At 55.9% G+C, this 27,991-nt stretch overlaps 3 protein-coding genes across 5 annotated transcripts; all 3 read left to right on the forward strand.

The window, feature by feature from the left end:
• Nucleotides 1-6,042: 6,042 nt before the first annotated feature.
• On the forward strand, nucleotides 6,043-18,967 carry YJU2B (YJU2 splicing factor homolog B). Of its 3 annotated transcripts, none has more exons than XM_079114941.1 (10): nucleotides 6,043-6,159; nucleotides 8,931-9,046; nucleotides 10,301-10,354; nucleotides 11,638-11,720; nucleotides 12,335-12,390; nucleotides 14,606-14,666; nucleotides 15,659-15,801; nucleotides 15,884-16,056; nucleotides 17,991-18,129; nucleotides 18,287-18,967. In XM_079114941.1, the coding sequence occupies exons 2-10, from the start codon at nucleotides 9,044-9,046 to the stop codon at nucleotides 18,763-18,765; spliced, it is 1,191 nt and encodes a 396-aa protein (XP_078971067.1). In that variant the 5' UTR covers nucleotides 6,043-6,159; nucleotides 8,931-9,043; the 3' UTR covers nucleotides 18,766-18,967. The 3 variants fall into 3 exon arrangements, with proteins under 3 accessions (XP_078971067.1, XP_078971068.1, XP_078971069.1); XM_079114942.1 differs by having other exon boundaries at nucleotides 6,135-6,159; nucleotides 8,856-9,046; XM_079114943.1 differs by lacking the exon at nucleotides 6,043-6,159 and adding an exon at nucleotides 6,166-6,428.
• Nucleotides 18,968-20,424: 1,457 nt separating this feature from the next.
• MRI1 (methylthioribose-1-phosphate isomerase 1) lies at nucleotides 20,425-24,183 on the forward strand. Its single transcript, XM_079114944.1, has 6 exons — nucleotides 20,425-20,632; nucleotides 20,712-20,950; nucleotides 21,747-21,922; nucleotides 22,429-22,605; nucleotides 22,689-22,913; nucleotides 23,818-24,183. Exons 1-6 carry the CDS (start codon nucleotides 20,435-20,437, stop codon nucleotides 23,943-23,945), a joined length of 1,143 nt encoding a protein of 380 aa, XP_078971070.1. The 5' UTR covers nucleotides 20,425-20,434; the 3' UTR covers nucleotides 23,946-24,183.
• An 816-nt stretch (nucleotides 24,184-24,999) lies between these two features.
• On the forward strand, nucleotides 25,000-27,949 carry LOC306646327 (leydig cell tumor 10 kDa protein homolog). The gene is made up of 3 exons (XM_079114945.1): nucleotides 25,000-25,210; nucleotides 25,284-25,339; nucleotides 27,555-27,949. Exons 1-3 carry the CDS (start codon nucleotides 25,051-25,053, stop codon nucleotides 27,690-27,692), a joined length of 354 nt encoding a protein of 117 aa, XP_078971071.1. The 5' UTR covers nucleotides 25,000-25,050; the 3' UTR covers nucleotides 27,693-27,949.
• The last annotated feature ends 42 nt before the right edge of the window (nucleotides 27,950-27,991 follow it).

Raw genomic sequence — 27,991 nt, forward strand, 5'->3', positions numbered from 1 at the left:
GGGTAGTTTTGGGGAAAAAAAATAAGTCATGTGTAGCTGTCGTCCCTGCGGAGTTTCAGGGTCCTGCTTAGTATATTTGAGCGTGGCGTCTGTGAGGCACTCAGAAAGGCGGACGAGTTTTCTGTCTTTTCCTGTGTTACTTCCTGAAGTTCATCATAATTAATGGGTTTAGGCCTTTCGAAGGCCTGCAAGGTCGCGGGTTTGGAACTCGTCCCACTGCAGACGCCCAGTCCCCAGTGGGAGGAGGAGGAGGGATTGGGGGGAGAAGCAGTGGGGGAAGTGAAGGCTTCACTGCCTAAAGGAGGTGTTCAGGTTTGCAGGAAGAGCAAGTTCAGGTTCAGTGCGCAGGAAAGGAAAGCGTGAAGGTCGGGAATCTCCGCCCGCTGGCCCGCTCACTCACAGACGTCGTGTAAGTCCCGTAGAACGCAGGATCCAGGGCGCCTTTCAGTGGCCATTTGGATTATTGAAAGGATACTGTGGCCAAACTACACAGGCGAAGGGGTCTAAGATCGTGTAGTAGGCACCCCAGGGGTGGCCTGCCGGAATGGAGGACCCAGATCCCACGGTGGAGGCTGAGAAACAGCGAGTCAGTGTCCAGGGCGACCCGAGGCCCCAGAGTAGCCGGCTGGAGACAGGAGGCAGCTGGATGATGGGAGCGTCAGCCGGCAGCGTGTGCCGGGCAAAGGCGAGGGGGCCGAGGACCTGGCGCCAGGGATTTTGAGAGGAAAAGTGAAGAGGAACCTCCACCCTGGGAGGGAAGCGCCACCACAAAGATCGGGGCCCCCGTCAATAAGGCCGACCAAGGGGGCAGCCGAGGCTGTGAAAGCCGTGGCTGGGGACCCACACCGCAGCTGCCTGGAGGGTACGGCCGATCCGGTCTCGTCTCAGGTCAGCAGAGGAGTGTTCAAGTCGACCCAGGGGAAGACGCACCAACCTGAAGGCCGGCGGTGGGTGTGCAACCGCGTGTCCAGGCAAACGGAAGGTGAGACCAGCGTCTCGGGGTTGGGGGAGTCTGGGCAGCAGATGGGGTTCCCCTCGCCAAGTGGTGGTAGAAGAGCCCCTCTGAGTCACAGCACCAGTGAAGGCACCCGGGAAACCACTCCGAACTTGGGAACTCACACGAGAGGTTTTATTTGCAGACGAACAGTGTCTGTCCTCAAGGGTGAGAGAGCCAATGACAGGGGAGCGATTCTTAAGCAGCGGAAGTTGATGGGCTGACGATCTGGGTTGCAAAATGGTTGTGGGGGCAGAATAATGGCAGCAGCCAAATGGCAGGGGAGCAGTAAATGGCTGCAGCCTTGTTAACCCATTGTCCCCTCAGTGCTTGGTCTCCTCGCTTCACGTGTATTTAAAATTCTTTTTTCAAAAAAAGGGAGGGGGTTGGAAATCCTTATGTAGCACAATGAAATTAGACCCCTACCTCTCACCCTGCACAAAACTCAACTCAAAGTAGATCAAGGACTTTGGCATTAAACCAGAGACTCTGTACCCACTAGAAGACAGAGTAGGCCCAACTCTCCATCACGCCAGCTTAGGAACCAACTTCCTCAACAAACTCTCAAAGCACAAGAAGTAAAATCAAGAATCAACCAATGGAGCGGGTGTGGTGGCTCATGCCAGTGATCCCTGCGATTCGGAGGCTGAGGCAGGAGGATCACAAGTTCAAAGCCAGATTCAGCAAAAAGCAAGGTGCTAAGCGACTCAGTGAGACCCTGTCTCTAAATAAAATACAAAATAGGGCTGGGGATGTGACTCAACTCAGTGGTTGAGTGCCCCTGGGTTCAACCTCTAGTTAAAAAAAAAAAAGAATCAATAAATGGGACAGTATCAAACTAAAAGCTTCTTCATAGCAAAGGAAACAATCAAGAATGTGAACAGAGAGCCTACAGAATGGGAGGAAAATCTTTGCCACCTGCACCACAGATACAGCATTAATCTCCAGGTTATACAAAGAACTCAAAAAACTTACACAAAAATAAATAAATAATTTAATCAAGAAATGGGCAAAGGAACTGAACAGGCACTTCATAGAAGAAGAAATACAAATGGTCAACAAATATATGAAAAAATGTTCAACATCTCTAGCAATCAGAAAATGCAAATTAAAACTACACTGAGATTCCATCTCAGTCCAGTCAGAACAGCAATTATTAAGAACACAAGTAATAATACATGTTGGCTAGGCTGTGGGGAAAAGTTCACTCATACATTGCTGGTGGGACTGCAAATTGGTGCAACCACTTTGGAAAGCAGTATGGCAATTCCTCAGAAAACTGGGAATGGACCCACCATTTGATCCAGTTATCCCACTCCTCAGTTTATACCCAAAGGACTTAAAATCAGCATACTACAGTGATGCAGCCACATCAATGTTCGTAGCAGCTCAATTCACAATAGCTAAGCTATGGAACCGACCTAGGTGTCCTTCAACAGATGAATGGATAAAGAAATGTGGTACATATACACAATGAAATATTACTCAGCCCTAAAGAAGAATGAAATTATGGCATTTGCAGGTAATGGATGGATCTGGAGACTATCATAAGTAAAATAAGTCAATCCCAAAAACACAAAGGCCAAATGTTTTCACAATAAGATGGGGGGGGGGGAATAGAAATTCATTGGATTAGAAGGGAAGTGGGGATGGGAATAGGAAAGATAGTAGAGCGAATCTGAATAACTTTCCTGTGTTCACACAGGGACATACGACCAGTGTAACTCCACATCATGTTCAACCACAAGAAAGGGATCCTGATTAGAACAAGTTATGCTCCAAATATGTAAAATATGTCAAAATACACTCTACTGTCACATGTGTCTAAAAAGAAGAAATTAATAAATAAAAGTTTAAAAGAACGGGTGTTTCACTGTTACCCAGGCAGATCCCGAAGCCCTGGGCTCACGAAATCCTCCTGCCTCAGCCTCCCAAGCAGGCAGAACGGCAGGCGGGGACTGCAGGTGCACGCACCGCGCCCAGCTCCACGCCCAGCTCCACGATGCTCACGCCTGCTTGCTTCCCCAGCAGGAATCCCTTTTTATGGTGGGTTACTCTGCTGAACAAAACAGTAAAATAAATGGACATATGGTTATCTCAATCACACGAACTCAAAAATAAACTGCTTCCTCTTCTCAGGAGCCGGGTCTTCAATATGTCTTAATATTTGACCTCTGGGTGAACTGCTCACTCTCCCATTAACTGGAAATGCTTTGTCCCTTCAACCTGCCTCATGGATTCGGAGGCCCCAGCTGTACCAAACGCATCCTCAGTGCGTTAGAGCATGTCCTTGACAGAAAGGGAGGCGTTCTCCTGCGTTCCCCTGCATCCCGAGTTGCTGGTCTGCCCTTTCCGTTTCTGCAGCCCTGGGAACAGAACCCAGGGCCTTGCACATGCTAGGTAAGCACTCTGCCGCGAGCTGCACCCCAGCCCGCGCCCTGCCCTGGTGAGAGCTGCCGGGGGTGGCCCTCCCAGCGTCGTGGATCCCACGCTACTCCTTGCGGGGGTAGACGCGCAGGCAAAGCAGGCGCTCGGGCGGATTGTTGCTCTTAAGAAACGTGGACGGGAACAGGACTGAGGACCAGGGGAGCCTCTCTCCTTCCCACAGCCCCGCCCCTCACACTGGAAGCACCAGGATGACCACGTGCCGTGGGGGCTTCTTTGTGGGAGCCCTGATCCAGCACACACTCTGCATAAGACTGGAAGAGGAGGCCTACGTTCTGGAATTCCAGCTTTACCAGGCGCAGTGAGGCACACCTGTAGTCCCAGCAATTTGGGAGGCTGAGGTAGGAGGAGCGAAAGTTTGAAGCCAGCCTGTGCAACTGAGCAAGACCCTATCTCAAAATTAAAAAAAAAAAAAGAGGGGGTGCTGGGGATGTAGCTCAGTGTTAAAGCAGCTCTGGGTTCAACCCCCAGAACCAAAAAACAAACAACAAAAAATCCCTTTCATTTTATAAGCGTATTCACCAACTGGGTCTCACTCATTCCCAGGGGTGAGGCAAGCTGTCCCATTTTTCAGATGAGCAAAGAGAGGTGACATTCCTTGGTCAGGGTGCACAGTTAGTGGTATGGGCAGAGCAGAGCTAGAACCCAGGCCCCATCCTGGTGCTGCGCCATTCCCGCTAACGGACCTCTCCCCTCGCCGTCCCCTTGAGCTCCCGGAACTGGCCCACATTTGGCATCCTTGTAGAAAGGCCTCTTCATATCTCAGGCTGACGTTCCAGTTCCATCGCCTGCCAGTATATGAACAGTGACAGCAAAGTTCTCCACGTCCCTTGAAAGCCAAGGCTGCGCCGTCGCCCCTCCCCAAAATAGTGCCCGCACCACGGAGCGAAATCGTGTGTCTTCGTAGTCACCACCTCTTGGATCCAGTGAGGGATGCGGGCTCAGTCAGTCCAGGCGTGTTTTGTGAGATTCGCGGGCCTGGGTGCACTTCTACCTCCTCCTGCAGGAAGCGGGAGCCGCCTCCATTCTGCCCACGATTCTTCAGCCTCACCCCTCATCGTCCAGCACAGGGGTCACTTCCTCCAGGTGGACCCTCACTCCTGCCCACCCCCAAGCCACCCCTCCCGTGTTCTATTCCTCTGGGTTCCCATGCCCCTTCTGTTCAATCCCTGCAGCCTCAAAGTACAGCTCAGAGGAAGAGCGCAAGGCTTAGCACAGCAGATGTAACTGACCTCCACTGCTCACCAGCTGTGTGAGCTTGAGTCAATTATTAACCTCTCTGAACCTGTCACCTAATCTACAAAATGGGAACAATAAAGAAGATCCAGCTCCTAGGAGCATTCCTTGAGGTCAGTACCTAGAGAGGGGGCGCTGCCTAGCAAGTAGCCAATGCTCAGTATGAAGCACCATGATTACAAGAGAATTTACCCGTGAGGACTTTGGAACAGATAAAACCTGGTTGAAAAGTATTGTCACTGCTTCTCACACTACCTGTGATAAATTGCCAGCTGATAGCTGCCTCGTTGTGCAGAAAAGGTTATGTCATTTCCTCTCTTAATCCCCAAGGCCTGGCATACAGCAGGTGCCTGATAAATATCCCTTACATGAAATTATCAAATACATGCTGCTGGGCCTTACAGGTTACAAAAGTAAGTTATCAAAGCCTTCCCCTTTGCAGAAAGCACTGAGCAGCAGGTCTGGAGGCTCTCAGGCAAGCTTCTGCCCACTTGGTAAAGGGGCAGATATTAAATAGTTGAGGTTCTGTGGCCCACACACTGTTGGTGGCAACCACTTAATTCTGCCCACCTAGCAGCCATAGGTAATAGGTCAATGAATAGGTATGGTTGTACTCCAATAAAACTTTATTTATAGGCTGGAGTTGTGGTTCAGTGGTAGAGTACTTGACTGGCATGTGCAAGGCCCTGGGTTCAATTCTCAGCACCACATATAAATAAAATAACAGATCCACTGACAACTAAAAAAATTTTTTTAAAAACTGCATTTATGGACACTGGAATTTGAATTTATTGTTTACACAAGAAATGAAACATTCTTCTGCTCCCAGTCACTTAAAAATGGAAAAACAGCTGGGCCTGGTGGTGCCCGCCTGCAATCCCAGCGGCTCAGGAGGCTGAGGCACGAGGATCTCAAGTCAAAGCCAGCCTCAACAACTTGGCGAGACCCTGAGTAGCTCATTGAGACCCTGTATCTAAGCAAAATATAAAAAAGGGCTGGGGATGTGGCTCAGTGGTTGAGTGCACCTGGGTTCAATCCCCGGTGCCAAAAAAAGGAAAAACAATTCCTAGTTTACTAGCTGTACAAAAACAGCGGGCTGGGCTGGGGGCGTGGCCCAGGGGCAGAGGCTGGCTTGACTCCGGAGCCCAGCTCCAGCGAGCCTACACCGGCTCTAGGGCTTCAGCGAGCAAGAGTTCCTGGGTGGGCGGTATCAGGAGGCGGGCCTCGGATTGGGCCTCGCGGAGTGGGCGGGGATGAGGGCGGGGCACCGCGACGTATGCGCGGTTGGGCGGGGCAGTCCTGAATTGATCCACTCCCAGGGCTGAGAGCGCGCGACGTATTCGGCAGTCAGCCAATCAGCGTGACGTGCTGCCTCGCCCCGCCTCACGCCGGCGTCCCCGTCACGCGGGAAGGGCGCTACGCTCCCTTGCTGGCCCCGGCGCACTTCCGGGCACAGTAGCGGCGTGACGTCAGCCGGAGGGCAGGTAAGAGCTGGTGTGCTGGTGAGTGGGTGGGCTGGCAGCGTAGAGCCCGAGGTCTGGCCACAGCCCACCTGCGGTCGGTGCTTCACGGGAAGCGGGGCTCTGAGGTCCCCGCCTCGACTCCGGACCCAAGTTCACTGGGCGCCAGCTGCGACCCCTACCCAGCCCTGCCCAATACCGTGCCTGCAGGGTCACTCCGTTTTCTCATCTGGAACGAGACCCTACCTTGCCAAGTCGTGGTGAAGATTTTGTAAAATGATGCTTATGAGACGGTGGGTATGAGAAATAAAACTGCCAGCGTTTACCTCGATCTCAGGCGCTGCTCTAAGTACGTCAACCCACCTAGTCTTTACAGCAGCCTTAGCAGATTGATCCTTTTTATAAACCCCCATTTTACAGGTGAGGGAAGTGAGGCTCCCAGAGGAGAAGCAGTTTAAGTCAAGCATCTAGGACTCAGCAGTTTCATGATCCAAGTTCACACTGTGCGCTCTGGGCAAATGGGGTCAACAGTGACACTGAAGATAGATTCCCATACATCATCCTGTAGCCTGTCTGCCATTCACTAGGGTGATAAAACCACTTTAAGACACACACACATCCAGCTCCTGATAGCAGTTGTTTAACACTGTGTAAGAACTTCCCATGTATTTCTTTCATAGCCACCCCCCAAAGTCAGTTCTGTCCTCATCTGACTTTACAGGTGATGAAATAAAAGCCCAGGGAAACGCAGACAGTGACCAAGATCACCCAGCTGGTGAGGATTGGAGCTGGGATTTAAGCCCAGGGAGCTGTGACCCCAACGTCTGCATGGGTACTTACGCTATTTTGTTGGCAAAAGTACTCTAAGGGTTGAACAGACCTTGGAAAAATCCCATTCAAAGGCATGCACCTGAAGACAGGTTCAGGAAAATGGCAGAACAGTTTCTCTCGCGGGCATTGTACAAATCCCCCACCCCTGCTCCATGAAAATCTTTGCCATCAGCTTCTGAGGCTAAGCAAGTTACTTAGGCCTCCCATGTTCTCGCTGGTCATCCAGAGATAATGGTAACATAAGGCAGACTAAACTGGCAGTGTCAATGTCTTAGTGCAGAGAAAATCAGAGAACGTGCTTTGTGCGGTGTGGTGCACACCTGTAATCAGAAGGCTGAGGCAAGAGTCCCAGTTTGAGGCCAGCCCAGTCAACTGAGTGAGATCCCGTCCCAAAACAAAATTTAAAAAGGCTTGGGGATGTAGCTCAGTGGTAGAACTCCTCTGGGTTCAATCCCCATTATTGCAAAAAAAAAAAAAAAAAAAAGAAAGAAAGAAAGAAAGAAAAAAGAAAGAAAATCTTTAGAGAGCATATATAAGTATGCTTGATAGAAGCTAACTGGAGACCAGGTTTCCTGATTCTTGGGCAGGAGGCTAATAAACTAGGCCCATTTGATTTTGTATAGTATTCAAGCAAAGAATGGTTTTAAATTTTTTAGTCATTGCAGGGAGGGGAGATCAAAGGAATATTTTGAGACAGGTAATAGCAACTCAGATTTTGTGTCCATAAATAAAATTTTATTAGACTGTAGCCATGCCTATCATTTGCATATCTTTATTTTGGCTATGAGGACAGCTTTGAGTTGTTGAGCACAGACATTGTGGGCCAAAAAGCCAGAAACATGAACTACTTGACCTTTATTTATGTATTTGCTTGTTCGTTTATTGGTACCAGGGATTGAACCCAGGGCAAGTACCACCAAGCCACATCCCCAGCCTTTTTTATTTTTACTGGCCACAGGGTCTCACTAAGTTACTCAGAGCCTTGCTAAGTTGCTGAGGCTAACCTTGAACTTGTGAACTCTGTAATGTAAGCTAGAACTGTCCTTTTATTTGATCTAAAAGACTCTCCTCTAAACCCTGGGGGCAGTCTGCCACCTCCAGCCTGCACATTTGGTGCCTGGGTCCCCCCAGTGGACACGTGTGAAACCTGTTATTTCATTCATTCTCCAGGTAGCACTCACCAGGGCCAGACTCTGACCAAGAGGATAGCCCCCGATGCCTCAACAGACGGCTGATGTGATGGGAATTCCCAGGAGCGAACGGCCTTACTTATTTATTTACTTTTGTATTTGTGCAGTGCTGGGATGGAGCCCAGGGTCTTGTGCCTGCTAGGCAAGCCCTCTGCCCCTGAGCTACACCCAGCCCAAGAAGTGACTTTAGATCGGGCAGTCAGATGCTCTTGTGGCTGATGGGAGAGCATTCAAAGCAGAGGAGAGAGAAAACTGAGGGTGCCGCTCAGTGGTAGAGCGCTGGCCTCGTGTGCAGGGGCTCCCCAGTTCCATTCCCAGCACCACCAAAAGCAGGAGGAGGCCGAGGAGGAGCTGTCGTGGGCTCGCTGCGCTGCACTCAGCCTGAAGCCAGCCAGGAAACCAGGGTGGCCAGAACAGGGAGCCCTAGGAAGAGGGGGAGAGGCGAGCTCCAAGAGGCAGGCAGGGCCCCCGAACTGATTCTAAAAGAAATGGGAGGTGCCGCGCCCACGCCTACCCAGAGGCCCTCTGACCGCTGCGGGGTGAGCGTGAAGAGGGTGACTGAGGGCAGAGCCAGGAATGAGACTCACCTGACGACGGGGCTGGACCCGGTTGGGGTCCTGCAGTGATGAGAGGCATGGGGCGTGACGCACACGTGGCCATGGTGGGGACTCTCTCTGGTCCGACACATGCTGCTTGCAGATGCTGCCCGTGCCTGGCAGGAGGCTGCTGAGAGCCAGCACCCCACCAGCTCACCATTTCTCGGCCTCTTTGCAGAGAAGCCTGAGGTCCCTTTGCCAGACCCTGCAGGAGGGCAGGACTGGTCCGTGCACCCACAAGAGGAATTTCAGGTTGGCCGCCTTGGCGAGGACCAGTAGGCAGCTCCCAGGATGGTGAGTAGATGGCCTCGCACTCCCTGTGGCTTGCTCTGGGTCTTCGTGGGGACCCCAGAGTGGCCTGCCCTCTTCCTCCTGAGCTCTAAGGTGGCCACTCTTTCCATAGTTTTAATTGGTGCATTATGATTGTGCATGATGGTGGGATTCATTGTGGAATGGTGATTTCAAACCCCAGATCGTGATCTTTTGGTGTGGTAGCTTTGAACCTTGGTCGTGCAGTAAAATCATCAACCAGGTCCTGTTTTGGGGGGTGCTTGGGATGGAACTCAGGGCTTTGCCCATGCCAGGCAAGCTCTCTACCACTGAGCTGCATCACTGACCTTGGGCCACATTTTTAAAATCTGTCATCTGCTGATGGACATCTGGGTCCTTTCCGTGTTTGGGCTCCTGAGAGCTGCTGCTGGGATGTGTGTGTCCTGGGCTGGGTCTTCATTCCTGGGAGCTTCTGAACAGCCTTCTGTCCAAGCATCATGCCCAGGTGGGTCCTGGCATCCATGCTTCGAAACACCTCGGGTGGCTGTACAGTCAAGTACACAGTCAAATCTGAGAGGCACTGCCCTGGTGGGTCTTGAGGTCAGTTTGGTGGGTGACCACCAGCATTCACAATGACACAGCCAGGGTTCCTGATCCTTGGTGAGACCTGTGCTTCAGCTGCATCTGCACAGCTGCAGTGTTAAAAGCAGAAGCTCTGAGCTTACTATGTTGAAAATACCAGAAGTCAACACATGTAGAATGCCCGCCCACCCACCATTCCAGCTTAGCGGGCCATGCACCCTCACGATTGTGGGGTGACGGAGAAGCGACTCACTGCCGCTGCTTAACATCAGGAGAAGGAGTCATAGGAATATCACTAGCGAGGTTCAGATTCAGAATTTTCAGTGTGGTGTCTGCTTCAAGCTTTCAAGCACATGACTTTTGCACTATTGTAAAGTCAGAAAATCATTAGTCTGGGCCTGGGGGTGCCGCTGTCACCGAGCACTTGCTGTGGGGAGTTGGACCATCATCAGCCAGTGGCCGCCTGCATTTCTTACTGTTAGCCATGGTCCCCAAAAAGTAAACCGTCATGAGAATCTGAACCTTGTGGGACTTTCCAGCACAACAACAGCGGGCTTTTCACCCAGGTAGCCACTGCCTGATCAGACCCAGTACCTTTGGTGTACCCCGTCCCCCTTGTCCTGGTCCTGTCCCTGGAGGCTTCACAAGCAGGTCTCCTGGGGGGCCTCTCCAAGTTGTGTCTCTTCTGCTTTCCAGGGTGAAAGGAAAGGTGTGAACAAGTACTACCCTCCAGATTTCAACCCCGAAAAGGTAAGGACAGGCGGCTCCCTGCCTTCTCCCTGTCCACCAGAGCAGAGACTCACGCTGTCCCCCTTCAAGCTGGGCTGGGATGGGAGCCCCCGAGGTCTGCTTTCCACATGAGTCTCAGGCTTCTCTTCACTCCGGGTGATGCATGTGGCTCTCCTCAGTGACCCTGCTGTCCGTGCCCAGAGTGAGGATGAGCACACTGTCTCTGGCAGCTCCCACTGCACTCCCGGCCCGGCTCCTTCACCTGGAACCTTTTCCTCCTCTGGACCACAGGTCTCCTGCTCTCCACTAGTCTTTTTGCAGAGGTCCTCCCTGATCACTGCCTCCTTCTCCATCACATCACCTACTGTTTCTCTTTAATCTCCACAGCCATTTTGACTCCTGACATCATTCATTTATTTCTGTATTAGTCATCTCCCCACCTAGAACATCCTCTCCCCAAGAGCAGGGGTGTTCTTCTGACTTCTTGATGGCTGCATCCCCACATGGAAGGCCCTCAAGGTCAAGTATCCCAGCTCACGATCCTGGGCACAGGACTCCTCTCTAGAGTGAAGGTTCTCCACATGCCAGAAGGAAAATAAAACAACCTCACCTCACAGAATCCTTGGGTGACTGAAACGAGCTCACTCACCTAAAGTGCCCAGTGAGCACTGGGCAATATTGTCCTATCCCCCAATCCTCCCCATAAAACCTGCAGTGGTCATGAGCATTATTCCCAATTGACAGATGGGGAAACTGAGGCCCAGGAGGGAAAGATTGAGGTTCCTTGCCCGTAGTCACATAGCTCCCGCTGCTCAGAAACGGGAGCAGGGGTGTCTCCACTCACAGCCAGCCCTCGGCCTGCAGTTCCCTGTCCACGGATTCAGCCTACCACAGAGTGAGAACATTTGGGGAGATCTAGTGGCGTCTGTGCCGCACATGTTCACACGTGTTGTCTTATATTATTTCCCAAATAGTGCCGTACGTACCTAGCCTTCCAGTCGCATTAGTTTCTAGAGCTGATTGAAAGCTGGGAACTGTGTGGGTCCTTGGCTACACCATTTCATATGACACTTGAACATACAGATCTGGGTGTCCCTGGGGCCGGCGGGTACCGAGGGATGACTGAACCCTGATTTCCCAAGACCTCTGCCTCCCGTGTCGCCTCTGACGATCCCTGCCCCCCACACAGGATACGACAGTGAGGCCTCCTGCCCTGCAGGCTCTTGGCCCAGAGCAGGGGGGCTGCAGAAGACATGAGCTCCCTGCTCAGCAGTGCTGTCTGCTCTCTCGCTCTTTCCACACAGCATGGCTCTCTCAATCGATACCACAACAGCCACCCTCTTCGGGAACGGGCTCGGAAGCTGTCCCAGGGCATCCTCATCATCCGGTAAGACCCTGGCACCACCACAGGACCCCTGTCTTTGTCTCTTGCATCAGTCTCTGCACCTCTGATGGACCTGGTCCTGCAGAACCTTAATTCCACTGTCTCATTCAGCTCTTGCTGTGTAACAAAATAAACATTTGTTAGTGCCAGCAAGTCTGGATGCCTCTGCTGGGTATGGAAGGCAGGCCGGGCTCGCTCCTGTCTTGGGGAGTTTGCTGGGCAGGTCCAACAGGGCCTTGGCCATCTCAGCCTCCAGCATACTAGCTGGGCTTACTCACGGAACAGCGAATGGACTCCAAAAGAGTAAGCGGATGCCCACAAGACCTCACAAGGTGGAGATCCAGATGCCACACTGTCCTTCCCTTCTGTCTCACTGATGGCCCAGCGCAGGTCTTCGTTCCCAGGATGGGGCCACAGACTCCACCTCTGGACGGGAATAACTAGAGTCACAGTGCAGAGACCTGGATTCAAGGAGGGTGGACTCGAGCCACGGCCTGGAGCAGTGGTGCACACCTGTCCCAGCTGTTAGGAGAATCACTTGAGTCCCAGGAGTTTAGGGCCAACCTGGGCAACATAACTAGACCCTGCCTCAAAAAAACAATCATTTGTCTCCGTAGGTTCGAGATGCCGTATAACATCTGGTGCGACGGCTGCAAGAACCACATCGGCATGGGTGAGCCGCAGCCTGTCTCCTCCGCCCTCCCTCCCTCTCCTGCCACTCAGCCCTGCAGATGCGGAGCCACTTACGTGCTGGGCGCTGGAGGCTCATCTCCTCTGGGGGCTCCTGACCAGGAACTGGGGAAGTGAGAGACACCCACGTTGGCGAAGCCATTAGGTCGCTAGGCCCTTGGTTCAGATCCCATCTCTGCGGAGCCTCTGTTTGCCTCTGTTTACCTATCTGTGCCTGGGCCCACCTGGTGTGTTGTAGAAGGTGCTGACACGGCACTTGGTCCATGCGGAGGGCTGGTGCATGCCAGCTTCCAGCGTTCTTACTGCTACCCTTACCACCCAGGCCCTGGAGCATGCCCCAGTGTGCGTGAGCAGGCGGAGCCGCCCCTTGTCCCAGCTCAGCCACTGGGAGACCTGGGTGGGCCTGACCCTGGCTTGGTTTCCCCTCACTCCACAGCAGTCAGCACAGATGATTCTGACACCAAATGAGGGGGCTCACAGAACTCAGGGGAACATAGTTCAAATATAGGACCTGGCATAGTGGTGCACAGCTGTGATCTCAGCTACTTGGGAGGCTGAGGCAGGAGGATCACAAGTTGGAGGTCAGCCTGGGCAACTTAGTGAGACCCCATCTCAGAATATGAACAAAAGGCTGGGGATGTAGCTCAGTGGTAAAGCACCCTTGGGTTCAGTCCCCAGCACGAGAGCAATAATGCACACACACGTGCATATGCTGGTTCATTATGGGGCTGGTGTGGAGCTCCGTGGCTGAACATATACCTTTGCTCACCTGGTGCGCATGAGGCCCTGGGTTTGACCCCCAGCACTGCCAGAGAAACAGAGGTGCAAAGGGTGAGGTGGTGGGAAGGGGCCTGGAGCTCTCCAGGGATGCCACCTCCAGGAAGCTCGAGCTGTCCAGAAGCTTCCAGACCCTGTCCTTCTGTCCTTACAGAAAGGTCATTGCACTGGCCATTTGCTAGTAGACCACCCGGCAAGGCCTGCCTGTCTGGATTCTTGGCCTCTGTCACCGTCCCCTCCAGGGCACAGGGCAGCACCCTCTGGGGAAAGGAGGTCCTGTGACCCGCTGTCCGACAGGGCTGGGTAAGAGCATCTTCAGAGCCAGCTCCAGAGCAGAAGTGCTGGGGACGCTTAGGAGTCGTGTGACCCACAACAGTGAGGAAAAGTTTTGGTTTCTCTGGGCCAAGGGGAGGGAATTAGGAGCTGGGAACGGAACCTTGGATGAAAACCAGGATGTATGTGTCCTAAGACGCCGTGGGGGCCCGCGGCTAGTCCTCCCTGGGACGCCAGGGCTGAGCATGTGTGGCTCAGCCAGCCCTCTGCCAGGCACCTGCTCCCAGCCAGGTGCCAACAGCCCCTCTCAGGGGCAGGAGGGAGGAGACGGCCACCTCATCGCGGTGGGGAGCAAGAGTCCCACGTCCCTCTGATCAGACCTAGCTGGGCATCTACCTCATAAGCCTTGAGGCACTTAGAGGACAGTGGGCCCCAGGGCTGGGGCGTGACTCAGTGACGCACAGGCTTAGCCCGCATGAGGTTTGGGATCGATCCCCACACGAGACAGGAAGGAACTGGGCCTCCACCCGGCACCACACGTGGGTGCCCTCAGAGCCCCCAGCGGGGCAGCCGCCATCCACCAGCCCCAGCTCTACCTGTCAAGCGCGAGCATCTTTCACTCAGAGTCAGGTGTCAAGGATCCAGATTACCTGACCCGAAAGAAGATTCTGGTGGGCTGGGTTGTGGCTCCGTGGCAGAGCGCTTGCCTAGCACAGGTGAGGCACTGGGTTCGATCCTTGGCACCGCGTAAAAATAAAGGTGGCATGTCCATCTACAACTAAAATATTTTAAAAATTGACTGTTTTCTAAGCAAGTCATAAAGCCAGGCCTTCTTAGACCCCGCTGAGTGCTGGCCCCATTCAGCTCCGCACCAAAGCCCTGCAGGCTGCAAGAGCCCCGAGATGGCAGCGGAGCTGCCCCTGTGAATACACGGGAGACGGCCAGGTGCTGGCCAGTGGTGGAGCCAGGACTTGAACCCAGGCCCTCTGGCTCCAGCCCACCTCCCTGTGGCCTGAGCACCCATGGGTGCAGCCAGGATGCCCTCCTTCCCCCCTGAACGTCTGTGCCCTCCTGAGGTGCCTGTTTCCCATCCAGGGAAGAGAGGCTGGTCCCAGCCTGAGCCCCCGTTCTCTCCTGCCCCCCCCCAGGTGTCCGCTACAATGCAGAGAAAAAGAAAGTTGGCAACTACTACACCACCCCAATCTACAGGTAAGAGGCCTGGCAGCACCCGAGGGAGCAGGGGGCTCAGGTGAGGGGGCTGCATGGGGAAGCAGCCTGGGGCCCGTCCTCCTCTGTCCATGTGGGTGTGCCCCTCCACCCAGCATCCTCCAGGGCTCCCCCTTTCCCCAGGCCACCCACGCCCTCCCACTGACTGGCAGGCCCAGCAGGCCGCTCCTCACTTCCTGCCGCCCCCTCTCTCACTACTGCAGCCTCCCACTGTCCCTCCACACCTCAGGGACGCGCTCCATCTGTGCCCTCCCCTCAGTGCTCTACCCCAGTGGCCCCAGGCTCCTCAGAGCCTTTTCTAAAGTGGCACTCGCTTTTAGACATTCTGTGGTGGTTTGTCCCCTTGCTGTGACTTGTCCCCCTCTGGAACATCAGCAGTGGCACTCGCCTGGAATGCCAGCCACTCGGGCCTAAGGCAGGAGGATCACAAGTCAAGGCCGGCGTGAACTAGCACTCGGCACTTAGCAAGACCTGTCTCCAGATAAAAGGGCCTGGGGTTCCATCCCCAGCACTGCCAAAGAGAGAGTGGGTTGGCTTGCCCCACTGCCCAGCAGTGTCCTCAGCAGCTGGCACCATGCCTGGCACAGAGCAGCCTGTCTGGGACAGGTTTGTTGACGAAGGAGCACGTGCGTGAATGAACCAAGCGGTGGCAGGCAGGGACGGAGGGATGAGCGAGCCGACCTCAGCCTGCTGCTGCTTTCCCATCTTATTTGCTTCTGCGGTGCTGGGGATGGAACCCAGGCCCTGACGCCACCAGGCATGTGCTCTGCCTCTGAGCCACACCCTCAGGACCAAAGCCAGCCTGTCCGGAGGCCCCCGGGTGCAGGACTGCTCCTCACCCTGGGCCTCCTCAAGGTGCCCGCGGGCTCCGTGCTCAGTGGAGCCCTTACTGAGTGGCACAGGTGGCTGGAAGGAAGGGATGCGGGCCCTGGGCGTGTCCACGGCATCCGCCTTCTGCCCGTGCCCTCACCCAGGTTCCGGATGAAATGCCACCTGTGCGTCAACTACATCGAGATGCAGACGGACCCTGCCAACTGTGACTATGTGATCGTGAGTGGCGCCCAGCGCAAGGAGGAGCGCTGGGACATGGCGGACAACGAGCAGGTGCTGACCACAGGTGAGCGCCACCCATCCGGCGCGCCCCCGCCCAGCCCTGACCCTGGGCCGGGCCCCGAGCCACTCTGCGGTGGTCCTTGCAGAGCATGAGAAGAAACAGAAGCTGGAGACAGATGCCATGTTCCGCCTGGAGCACGGCGAGGCGGACCGCAGCACGCTCAGGAGGGCGCTCCCCACCCTGAGCCACATCCAGGAGGCCCAGAGCGCCTGGAAGGACGACTTCGCCCTCAACAGCATGCTGCGGAGAAGGTTCCGGGTGAGTGGGCTCCCACCCAGCTCAGGACCACGGGGCGGCCGCGGGCCTCAGGTGGCAACGCCAGGGCCAGCACGGAGCAGGGAGAACGGGCAGTGGGTCGTGACCCCATTGGCCAGCGCCCCCACGACCCAGCTGAGAGCAGGTCGTCTCACCTCGGCACCTTGGATGGCTCTGTCCCGTCGTTCCAGCTGCTGACAGCACCGTGACGGGCGACCTGGGAACGGCAGGGCGTCATGGCTCAGGTCTGGAGGCTGGCAAGTCCCAGGCCAAGGTCCAGACAGATCGCACGTCCAGAGAAGGCCCACTGCTCACGGGCAGGGCCTAATATCTGTGTCCTCACATGACAGAAGGGACACACAGGTTCCTTTGGGCCCAATTCCTAGGGTCATTGATCCCATTCGTGTTCCCTGTAACAAATCGCTTCCCCAGAGACCCCACTTGGTGCTGCGCCGTGATTAAGAATTTGGGGCAGGCCAGCACTGAGACTGGGCAGGCCAGCACTGAGACTTGGCAAACCCTGCGGGGGGCGCTGGCCCAGGAGGACAGTGAGCGTCCCTGGGTGCTGGCTGCCGTCCTTGCTCCTCTGCCCTCCGTCCTGCCTTGCGGCCACACAGCCTCCTCATCCTCCCTGGTCACTGCAAGCACTCCTCCCTGCAGGCCTCTGCATGAGCTGCCCCTCTGCTCCCAGGGGGACCCACAGGGCTCCTGACACAGAGGTCTTCTCCCAAGCGTGACTCTCCCGGGAGACCTGCCCTGACCCTCCGCACCGCCTTTCCCATAGACTGCCCGGCCTCTCCCACCTGCTTCCAGGAGCCTCGTCTTCCCTCCTGCTTTGCCCAGCTCACCCACCACAATGTCAGCAAGGGGTTTTGTCTGCCCGTTGTGTCCCCAGAGCCTAACAAGGCCCTGCCAAGGTGCATCCTGTGAATTCAGTCACACCTGACCTGACAACAGGCCACGTTCTGAGCAACACTAGTGGCCTTTAGGGACACAGCCCAGATGGGACACATCAGTCACACCACGGGTCCTCCTGCTCAGGAGGTGTGCAAGCCAGGGCCACATGTGCGGGGTGCTTGAGACTGTGGCCTGGCACGCGGGCTGTTCAGAGAGCAGAACCAGTGCGCTCCAGGTGGGGCACCGTAGCGCACGCCTGTCATGTCATCCCAGCCACTCCAGAGCCTGAGTTGGGATCCCAGCTCAAGGCCAGCCTCTTGTGGAGACCCTGTCTGAAAATAAAAAGGCCTGGGGCTGGGCCAGGTGGAGCACACCTGTAATCCCAGTGGCTCTGGGGGCTGAGGCAGGAGGATGGTGAGTTCAAATCCAGCCTCAGCAACTCAGTGAGACCCTGTTTCTAAATAAAATACTGGGGACATGGTTCAGTGGTAGAGAACCCTTGGGTTCAATCCCCTGAACCAAAAAAAAATTGTACACTCTAAATAACAAGCTGGGGGCTGGGGAGATAGCTCAGTTGGTAGAGTGCTCACCTCACAAGCACAAGGCCCTGGGTTCAATCCCCAGCACCGCAAAAAAATAAAAATAACAAGCTGCCACTCAGGAGGCTAAGGCAGGAGGATCACTTGAGCCCAGGGATGCAAGACCAGCTCGGGTGACCGCGAGGCAGCTGCCTCACCAGGCAATGGATCTTTCCAGCCCCGTGTTCTCCTTGTGGGCCCCGCAGTGGAACGCATAGCCGAAGTCGACCAAACGTCACTTCGCAGCACGTGACAGTCTTTTCTAGATGGACGGGTGAGGGACCAGTGGTTTGGATGTCCACAGTTGAACCTCCCACCTGGAAAGTGACTTCTGTGTCCCAGGTGCTGTGAGGCCTGTCCTTCACATAAAGAGGAGGAGCCTGGGACCAGGAACTGGAGTGACACCTCCCCGGCTGCACAGGAGAGGCAGGGCGACCCTCACCCGTGCTGCTCCTCCCACAGGAAAAGAAAAAAGCCATCCAGGAGGAGGAGGAGAGGGACCAGGCCCTGCAGGCCAAGGCCAGCCTGGCCATCCCGCTGCTGCCCGAGACGGAGGACGACCGCAGGCTGGCCTCCCTGCTCAGGTTCCACACCCTGGACTGTGAGTTGGGGGACCCTCGGGGTGAGGAGGGTGCCAGCTGGGGCTGCCCGGCCACCAGGGGCTGTGGCAGGTGGCGCAGAGGGGACTTGCTTATTGCTTGGTGAGGGCCTGGTGCCTGCTCCGCATGCGCCCCTCCTGAGACCCCTCCTCCCCTCAGCATACGAGGACAAGCAGAAACTCAAGCGCACGGAGATCATCAGCCGCTCCTGGTTCCCCTCCACCCCAGGACTGGGCACCACCAGCAGCAAGGCCAGCAGTGTCCTGAGGAAGCTGGCCCAGGGCCGCAGGTGTGCCCCCGCCAGCTCCCCCATCACTGTGGAGGACCTGGGCATCGTGCGGCGCTCTCGCGAGGTCCCGGAGAACCCCCAGCACGCGGCCGAGAAACCCAAGTCTGGGGAACCGCAGGTGCCTCAGGGGACCACCCAGGACAGACCCGCCTCATCCAAAGACGGCTCTAAGAAGACAGCTGAGAACCCGGAGACCCGTGGACAGTGGGGGCAGGAGGGGAACCGGCAGGACAACCCCCTGTCCCTATCAGGCTCCTCCCAGGAGGCACCTGACCCCCCAGACACACCACTCCCCGGCAGCCTGAGCTCCTCTCTGGTGGCCGACTACTCCGACTCAGAGAGTGAGTGATGGGGACTGGACCCCTCCGCAGCCATTACAGCACCCAGGAGGCCTCGGACCGCAGACCCCTGCCTACCAGCCCTGGGCGCTCACAGGCCGCCCCTTCCCAGCCCTGGCCTTCCTGCAGCCGTGGATTGTTATTTATTTGTCCTGCCGAGGGCCCTGTGCCTGTGGGACCCCGGCATCCCCACATTAAAGCCCTGCTCCTTGCCCTGCCTTGGCTTGCTGGGCAGGCCCAGGCTGCCCATCTTCCTCCTGGCCATCTGGATACTGGCGTGGTGAGGGTGAGGTTTCGAGCGTGGCAGACTGGCGTGGGATCGGGCGGGCATGCTTCCCTAAGAGGCCGCATTCCGTGCGAAGGGCAGAGAGGGGCCCCGGCAGCAGGAGCTGCACAGGAAGGCCAGAGATGGGGCCCACGGGCACCCAGGATCCAGCACAGGTGCAGGAGGTGCTGCCCACGGAGGGGCCCATGGAAGAGCTGTGGAAAAGGCCTCAGCACGTTGCACTTTCTGAAGGAAAGAGGACAGAAAATAGCCTAGGAAATGCCCACGTCTCCCAAGGGTTCATGACCTGCCACCTCCCCTCAACCTCAGAAAGACCATTTGACAGGTACTGATTGAGTGCCTAATGTGTAAACGTGACAGTCTTGCCACTGGAAATTTAAAACACGCACACATCCTGCCCTTGTGACCCTGGGATTTAGGCCAAATTTGGAATTTTCCCCACTCCTTTAGGGAAGTGGCCACAGTCCTACCCACCAGGTTATCCAACACTCGGTCTTTGTCCCAAATGCCAATCCAATAATGAGGACACTGTTTTGAAGAAAAAGAAAAGCTTTATTGCTTTGCTAGCAAAAGAGAAACACAGGGGACCCTGTCCCAGAGACTGTGATTCCGTCCATCAGCAGGAATGGGGCTTTTAAAGAGGTGACTCAAAGGCTCATTCCAGGTGTCTCTGCTGGAGTTGTGAGACACTTGTCAATATGTATAGTTCTCTCGGATCTCCTGGTGCCAGCCCCAAAGTCTGGATGACTCGTTCCCACGGTGGGGGTGTGCTTAGGGACCGAGCTCTGCCTCAGACGGGGAAGAAAGGTGATCCTGCTTCCCCTGCGATGAGGGAGGGGAGACTAGGGAGGAGCCGGGAGAGGAAGAGAAGGAAACGTGCCCATGTAAGTCCGTTGCAGTGGCAGACAGCAAGGGCTGCTCAAAGCATGAAGTGGACACGCCTCCCCTGGGATGGTCGGGTTCAGAGCAGCTGTTAAGAGCCGCCCACTCCTCAGAAGCCCTTAGTGATTCCGCCGCACACCCACCAGCAGGTTTCTGGCTTCAGTTGCACCTGGGATCCTGGCAAAATGCTATGACACCCCCCACACCCCGCAACTCCGCTATCAGCTGGATGCTAAATACTGGACCTGTTGGGGGGTGGGGTTTGCACAAAGGGTCGGGGTCAAGGGCCCTTTCTGTGGGACCCCGGGAAAGAGACCTAACTGCCGCGCCTCAATGTTCCTAAAACGCATAAAAGCTTCAAAGGCTTCCGCTCCATACATTGCCTGGCAAGAAACGCCAAGCCCAGTGGGAGCTCCGTAAATGAAGCGTTTTGCGGTTCCGAGGTCGGGGCAGGGCCATGGGGTGGCTTCCGCCCGGCGGACCCTGACTGGGCGGCCCGGGGCGGAGCACGCATGTGCAGCTCCGGAGCCCCGCCCCGTCCCTGCGCGGCGGCCGGAGGCGGCGGGTGCGCGCGAACCATGCAGCTGGAGGCCATCCGCTACTCGCGGGGCTCGCTGCAGATCCTCGACCAGCTGCTGCTGCCCCAGCAGAGCCGCTACGAGGCGGTGGGCTCGGTCACGCAGGCCTGGGAGGCCATCCGCGCCATGAAGGTGGGGCCGCGGGGCGGGGGAGCGCGCGCGCCCCTGCGGCCTCGGCCACCCCTGCAGCTCCTGCCGTGTTGTGCCACAGGTGCGGGGCGCGCCGGCCATCGCCCTGGTGGGCTGCCTCAGCCTCGCCGTGGAGCTTCAGGCCGGCGCCGGGGGACCAGGTCTGGACCTTCTGGTGGCCTTCGTGCGCGACAGGCTGAACTTCCTGGTGACCGCCCGGCCCACCGCTGTCAACATGGCCCGCGCCGCTCGTGACCTGGCGGACGTCGCAGCTCAGGAGGCGGAGCAAGAGGGCGCCACCGAGGAGGCGGTCCGGGAGAGGTAGGGAGCTTGTGCCCGGCGCAGCGTGGAACAGAGGCTGGTGGCTCAGTTTGTGTTCATTTTACAGATTGGGAAATCGAGGCACGCCACTCTTAAGTCCCTTGCCCGCAGTCCCACAAGCGAGGCTAAGAGACGCCTGGCATCTGGGCCCAGGACCCTTGACCTCCAACTGTGCAAACCTCACTCCCCAACAGGTCCGTTCACATACGCCCATAGAGCCGCTTCTCAGGTGCCACCTCGTTCTCTTGGGTTTTTGCTTTTGAGGACTTGTTTCCAGTCTTCATCCCTTACCTGCCCTCTTCCTTTCATCTTCCCTTCCGCTCCAGCGCATCTTTCCCCTCAGTGTTCCCTGACTATGCCAGGCGCACTCCTGCCTCAGGGCCTTGGCACATGCATTCGCTTCCGGCCAGGTAACCACAGAGCTTGGGGTTTCGAGTCTCTGCCTTCCCCAAGCCCTCTTCATCACACAGCTGCCCCCTGCTCTCTGCAGCCTGATTCTGTGGCCATGTCCTTCAATTTATTATCCTTTCATCACCTGCCTCCCCACCCCGGTGTCAGCTCAGAGGGGCAGAGATTCTCATCTTGTTTACTCATGTGCCCCTTCCCTAGCACCTGGCACACCGGAAATAGTGAGCATGTGCTGCCTGAGCATGACAGATTTGTGCCAGAGGCAGAAGTGACCAGCCTCACAACAGCAAGAGGCTTGAGCTGCAGGGTCCCCACACAACAGCACTGGGAAGAGAGGGGGACTGGCCTGGACCTGGGAGCTGGAGCTGAAATCTCCTTGTTGGCCCAGAGTGATCCGCTACGCTGAGGACATGCTGGAGAAAGACCTCAGAGACAACAGGAGCATCGGGGACTTGGGAGCCCGCCACATCCTGGAGCGGGCAGCCCCCAGGGGTGGCAAGGTGACTGTGTTGACCCACTGTAACACTGGTGCACTGGCCACTGCTGGCTATGGCACAGCCCTAGGTGAGTGGTGTCTTTGGGGACAGAAGAGGCCCTTTTTTGGATGTGAAAGAAAGAAACCCAAACCACTTTACCCACCAAAAAAGTAGCGAATGTATTAGTTCTTATACAGAAACACATACATGGTTGGCGTCAGGTATAGCTAGATCCAGGAGCTCAACCAATGGCATCAGGACCCACCCGTCTTGTCCTTAGCTCTGCCCTCATTTATTTGCACGCTTTGGGGGCTAGCAGGGGGACGACGAGGGCTCGGAACATGAGGAAGACAGCCAAGGGTGCCAGGAAATTTTCCTAGTGTTTCAAGGTTCCTCATAGGGTCACCTGCGCCTCCAGACCCCACCACTTACTGGGCCTGGACCAGCCAGTACCTGGAGAAAGTTCCAGGCAGAGGGGATAGCCAAGCAAAGGCTCGGTGGCACTGCACTTGGGGAAGCTTCGGAGACGCCCTCTGGCCAGTGCCCAGGCCCCTAACCGCCTGCTGCTCTCTGGTCCTCCGTGGGCGCCCCCAGGCGTGATTCGCTCGCTGCACAAGCTGGGCCGCCTGGAGCGCACCTTCTGCACAGAGACGCGGCCCTACAACCAGGGAGCCCGACTGACCGCCTTCGAGCTGGTCTATGAGCAGATCCCCGCCACCCTCATCACCGACAGCATGGCAGCCGCCGCCATGGCCCAGAGGGGCGTGTCAGGTCAGCGGCTGGGCCTGGGTGGGCAGGCGGACAGAGCTCGGGCACCCAGGGCCAGGCCAGTGACCCCGGCTTCTCACACCCAGCCGTCGTGGTGGGAGCCGACCGCGTGACCGCCAACGGGGACACAGCCAACAAAGTGGGCACCTACCAGCTGGCCATCGCCGCCCAGCACCACGGCATCCCCTTCTACGTGGCGGCCCCCAGCTCCTCCTGCGACCTCCGTCTGGAGACGGGCCAGGAGATCGTCATCGAGGAGCGCCCGCCCCAGGAGCTGACCGAGGTTAACGGGGTCAGGATCGCAGCACCGGGTACGCGCGGGCTGGGAGGGGACGCTGGCACCCAGCGCTCCTGGGGGCGGGCGGCACGCAGGGCAGCTATTCCTGACGACCGGAGCACCTGGGTGGGAGTTTGCAAGGAGCAAGTCGCCCTGTGTTCTCCACCGCGGTCTTCTCACCCGCCTGGCAGGGGTCTCTAAAGAAAAACAGCCAAGCCGAGGTGCCGCTGTGGGGGGCGCCAGTCTAGCCGGCCTGAGGCCCGGGGTCGCATCCCCAGCGCTGCAAAAAAGAAAAAAGAAAAAACAAAAACAAAAAAACCGTTGTTAGAACTGCTTCATAAGCCCAGGACCCTCAGTAAACGAATCCACGTGACCTTTAGAAGGACGCCTGGCTCTTTAAAGATTAGCTCATGAAATACTAGCAGGCGTAGTGATGATCTCAAATAGAACAGGACTTTTTTTTTCTTCTTTTTTTTTTCTTTTGTGCGTGCGCGTGGTGCTGGGATGGAACCCAGGGCCTTGCGCATGCTCGGTAAGTGCTCCACCGCCCAGCGCACCCGCAGCCCCAGGCCTTTCCCCGTCGGCGTGGGAGTGTAGCTCAGTGGTAGAGCACTTAGGTTCCAGCCAGGTACTGTAGAAAGCGGGGAAAAGACCTGAAGGAAATGCCACCGTGTGGCTCAGAGGCAAATTCTAAGAGGTCTTTTGTTGTTGTTTTTCGTTTTTTAGTTTTTGGTTTCTTTGTTTGCTTGTTTTATAATCCCACGCCTGGCCTTCTTGGGCAAACAGTCCAAGAATGGGACCTTGTTACTGGGGTCTTGCACTTTCGGGGTGAGGACTCTCAGATTCTCAAGAATCACTGTGATGGAGTCAGGTGACAAGAGCTGGAGAAAGCTCACGGGGGCCCAAACCTTGCCTCCTCACCTCCCTCTCCCCTACAGGGATCGAGGTTTGGAATCCTTCCTTTGACGTCACCCCCCATGACCTCATCACCGGCGGCATCATCACGGAGCTGGGTGTCTTTGCCCCTGAGGAGCTCCGGACAGCCCTGAGCACTAACGTCTCCTAGCAGGAGGGACCTAGGTGGACCCAGATGTAACCAACTCAGCGCCAGCTACCTTGCCCATATCCCTCAGATTTTATAATAAATTTACCCAGTGGTCTCGGTAAATAAATTTACCCAAAAGCTGGCCTTCCTTCCCCCGTCCCCCGCCACGCTTCTCTTGAGCAGGGAGAGAACAGGGCCTCGCATAGCTCTTAAGAACCCAGCAGCTGCAACTAAGCTGCCCAGTTTCAAACCCCACCGCTACCTTCACCTCTCTGTGCCTTTCCTCAGTTATGAAATGGGGATGACACCAGCACCTCCTGTTAAAGTTGCTGGTGGTCTAGAAGTAGGGTGACACCCCCCCAAAAAAACCCTCAGTAACAAGTAATATTTTGATGCAATACTTTTTAAAAGAAATAATGCAAAAATAATACCATGGTTCCAAGATTTTAAATAGATTTTATATTTATATTTGCCATTTGAGTTTACTCTTCAGGCAGCCATCCTACAAGCTACAGCTGGATGTGGTTAATTTTATTTGTTTTGTTTTGTGGGGGGAAGGGTGTTGGGGATTGAACCCAGCACACATAGCAGGCAGGTGTTCTAGTACTAAACTCCATCCCCAGCCCCGCCCTTACGGAGGACTGAGCAGCATCCCAGCACTTTTTTTTAAAGTCAAGATCTCCCTAAATTGCCCAGGCTGACCTCGAATTTGCGATCCTCCTGCCTCAGCCTTCCAAGTAGATGGGATTACAGGCGTGCATCATGCGCCTCGTTTAAGATCGTTAAAAACATTAAAAATAGGGAGCTGAGGTGTAACTAGAGCGCGCTTAGCATGCAAGAATCCCAGGGTTCTATCCTCAACACTGCAAAGACAAAAAATTATCATGATCACTGAAGTTTTTGGCATCCCATCCCCTTCAGTTTCTTGGCCTCACCCTAACCCTAATCCGGGCTTTTATGTATAAATAATATAAAATGGTCTACGTCTTATGAAGCACATAAGCGCCCCGCAAATGCTAACCTTAGCACGTTGTTGGAAGTCATCGCAAAGTGCTCCGGATTGCCAAGCCGGGAGTGCCACAGTATATCCCGTGAGCCCTTGCGCCCTCTCGCCCCACTGTATCCCATGGTGCCGTGCGCCTTCCGGCTACGGGGCCGTGGCCCCGCCCTTTCCGGTGCGTGCTCGAACATGGCGCAGGGACAGCGCAAGTTCCAGGCGCAGAAGCCAGCCAAGAGCAAAAGTGCAGCGGCGACCTCGGAGCGGAACCGGGGACCGAGGAAAGGCGGTGAGAAGTGGGGCTGGGAAGTGGGAGAGAGGGACTCGGGCTCCCCGGTCTCATGCGACCGTGTCTTCCCCAGGTCGTGTTATCGCCCCCAAGAAGGCGCGCGTTGTGCAGCAGCGGAAGCTCAAGAAGGTGAGCGGGCGGCGAGGGACCGAGCTCGGAGCCCGCGGGCTGGTGGGGATCAGAGATGGATCCCGGTGAGGGTCGAGGCAGCCAGGAGAGCTCCCGCTCTCGGAGCCTTCGTTTCCGCTCCTGTGCAAGCGAGTGCAGAAACCGCGCCCACGGTTTAGCGGGCCGGGTGGAAGTCAGGCCTGGAATGCAGGAGTGTTCACAGTTGTCAGCCAGTCTTAGGAATGGAAAACCCCGGCTTTGCAAGAAGGCAGTGCTGGGTGCAAATTTCAGCTCCACCAACGAGTAGTGTTCCTATTAACCTTTTACCTGTGACATGGCCCTAGTGAAGGGACCTTCTTCCTAGCGCTATAAGGATGTAACGGGATAGAGCAGCAGAGAACAGTGCAGGACACAGAAATGGTAGCAGCCTTGTTGGTTAGCGTGGTTTTTTTTTTGGTTTTTGAGTTTTGTTTTTTTTCCTGGTACCCAGAATTTAACCCAGGGGCGTTTAATCTCTGAGCCACACTCCCAGCCTTTTTATTATTTAGAGACAGGGTCTCACTAAGTTGCTTAGGCCTCACTAAATTGCTGAGGCTGGCTTTGACTCACCATCATCCTGCCTCAGCCTCCCACACCTCTGGGATTACAGGCATGTGCCACCATTCCCAGCCTTTTGTGCTTATCTTTAAGCATAATTGTTGTATCTATGTGGGTAGGGTTGAGCTTATATTGGAAAGAGATTTAAATGTGGTTTTGTTGGAGGTAGACGCTTGAATTGTATTCCACACTCACCAGCCCTGTGATCTTAAGCAAATCATTTAGTCTCCCCAGAATGTGGATTCTTTCAAAACTGAGTGCCAACCCCCCACCGCAGGCACAGTGGTTCACACCTTTAATCCTACTCTGGAGGCTGAGGGAGGAGGACTAAGGCCAGCCCAAGTAACTTAGAAAGGCTGGTTTTCCCAGTGGCAGAGTGCTCACCTAGCATATAAAAAGGCCCTGGGTTCGTTCAGTCAGCAGCACCGCAGAAAAAGAAAAACTAGGTATCCAGTGGTTGGCATATCTGTATGGGCCGGGGAGTCTCTTGTACACCCCAACCCCGGCATGTCCACTGTGAGCTCCTGGTCCCCCTCTCCCCACCCATGATCCTGCTTCAGTCTCGCCTCAGGATGCTGCTCTCCTTCCAGGCGCTGGTTTTCATCCTTGAATTCCTGCTTTCTCTCCATCCCCTTGGAATCAGTCCAGAATCCACCCGCTTCCCATCCATATTACCTCCCACCTGGACTTTTGGGGTCACCTTTTGCCAGGTCCCCTGGTTCCCGCCTTTCCCCGCCGTAGGGAGCCTGTCCCTGCCCTGCCCAGAACCCTCCATGGCTTCCGCCTCACACAGGAAAAGCCCAAGCCCTCACCTCAGCCGCAGGGCCCGTCCCCCTTTCCTTCCACTCTTCCCCTCTTCTCTCCCTCTGGCCTTACTAGTCCCTAGTGACTCCTTGCCTACTTTGAAACTTCACACTAGCTGTTTTTCCTGCCAGGATTCTTCCCTGGAAAGAATGGCTCCCTTCTTCGCTTGTTTAGAGAGGCCTTCCCTCGTGGCCCTCCCACCCTTCTGCACTATCCCTGATGTCTTTTCCGCGTAGCAGCGCTTAGTAGCACTGTGTCACTGAGACTGATTTCTTCCACATGGATGCATCACGTACTGGCTCCACCTGGGCAGGGGCTTTTCCGTATCCTATTGTTCTGGTGTCCCCTGTGCCTGAGCACATGGTCAGCTACCCTCTTGGTCAGGGTGGCCACGGTCATTGGAACTTATGTAGGTAGGGAAAGTGTACTTTGAGGTGGTGACTCAGCTACCAGTTTGGGGACCAAACTGGCTCACGTTCCCATTCAGAGCCATGGTTCACCTTCAGCAAAGCCGCGATGACATGGGATAGGAGGGGGCCGCCTGCCTGGAAGCTGAGGTCAGAGGGTTTGGGCACCCATGTGGCTTGGGGGTCCTGGGCAAAGACCTCCTCAATGCATGGGCCTCACTTTCCCCATCTATAAAATGGACACGAATAGAGGTTTAGACATGCGTCTAGGACCCAAAAAGTGTGGACAGGACTTACTCCCAGAACCCCCTTCGGGCGCCAGGTGAGGGGAGTTTTGCTGACCCGCCCCAAGAGCTCCAGGCAGGAGCAACAGCAGCTGGCGCTGCACCCCCCAGGTCGCGATGTGAATGCTGTGGTTGCCTCCTCAGGACCTGGAGGTTGGGATTCGGAAGAAGATCGAACACGACGTGATGATGAAAGCAAGCTCCAGTCTACCCAAGAGGCTGGCGCTGCTGAAGGCCCCAGCAAAGAAGAGCGGGGCTGCCTCCTCCAAGAGACCTTCCTGAGGCCCCAGCTCTGGTGACACAGAACCAGAGTGGGGGCCTGTGCCCTGAGCAGGCGATGAGCAGATCCTTGTGCAGGTTGGCCTCCCAGGGTGCCAAGGAAGGGGCGTGTCCAGCTACCTCTGTCCCTACTGCTTTTGCCCAGAACAATAAATCTGGCTTGTCCTCCTGCTATCCCTCCTGCCCGCCTGCGGTCCTGTAAGCAGAAGTCTGGACCGGGCGATCCCCACAGGCTCCACTGGAGACCTGTCCACTCCTTCTGCCCATCTAGCTGTGGTCTGGGAGGGGTCTAGCTTACTGAG

Source organism: Sciurus vulgaris, assembly GCF_902686455.1.
Source record: "Sciurus vulgaris genome assembly, chromosome: 16".
Lineage (NCBI taxonomy): Eukaryota > Metazoa > Chordata > Mammalia > Rodentia > Sciuridae > Sciurus > Sciurus vulgaris.

What these genes read in the sequence shown, in the direction of transcription:
- YJU2B (XM_079114941.1), top strand. An exon ending in CAGATTTCAACCCCGAAAAG is followed by an intron (nt 10,355 to 11,637) that starts GTAAGGACAGGC and finishes CTTTCCACACAG; the next exon opens with CATGGCTCTCTCAATCGATA. An exon ending in CGAGCAGGTGCTGACCACAG is followed by an intron (nt 15,802 to 15,883) that starts GTGAGCGCCACC and finishes TGGTCCTTGCAG; the next exon opens with AGCATGAGAAGAAACAGAAG.
- MRI1 (XM_079114944.1), top strand. Translation starts at nt 20,435, where the DNA reads ATGTGCAGCTCCGGAGCCCCGCCCCGTCCCTGCGCGGCGGCCGGAGGC. An exon ending in AGGCCATCCGCGCCATGAAG is followed by an intron (nt 20,633 to 20,711) that starts GTGGGGCCGCGG and finishes GTTGTGCCACAG; the next exon opens with GTGCGGGGCGCGCCGGCCAT. An exon ending in GGTCAGGATCGCAGCACCGG is followed by an intron (nt 22,914 to 23,817) that starts GTACGCGCGGGC and finishes TCTCCCCTACAG; the next exon opens with GGATCGAGGTTTGGAATCCT.
- LOC306646327 (XM_079114945.1), top strand. Translation starts at nt 25,051, where the DNA reads ATGGTGCCGTGCGCCTTCCGGCTACGGGGCCGTGGCCCCGCCCTTTCC. An exon ending in CCGGGGACCGAGGAAAGGCG is followed by an intron (nt 25,211 to 25,283) that starts GTGAGAAGTGGG and finishes TGTCTTCCCCAG; the next exon opens with GTCGTGTTATCGCCCCCAAG. An exon ending in AGCAGCGGAAGCTCAAGAAG is followed by an intron (nt 25,340 to 27,554) that starts GTGAGCGGGCGG and finishes TTGCCTCCTCAG; the next exon opens with GACCTGGAGGTTGGGATTCG.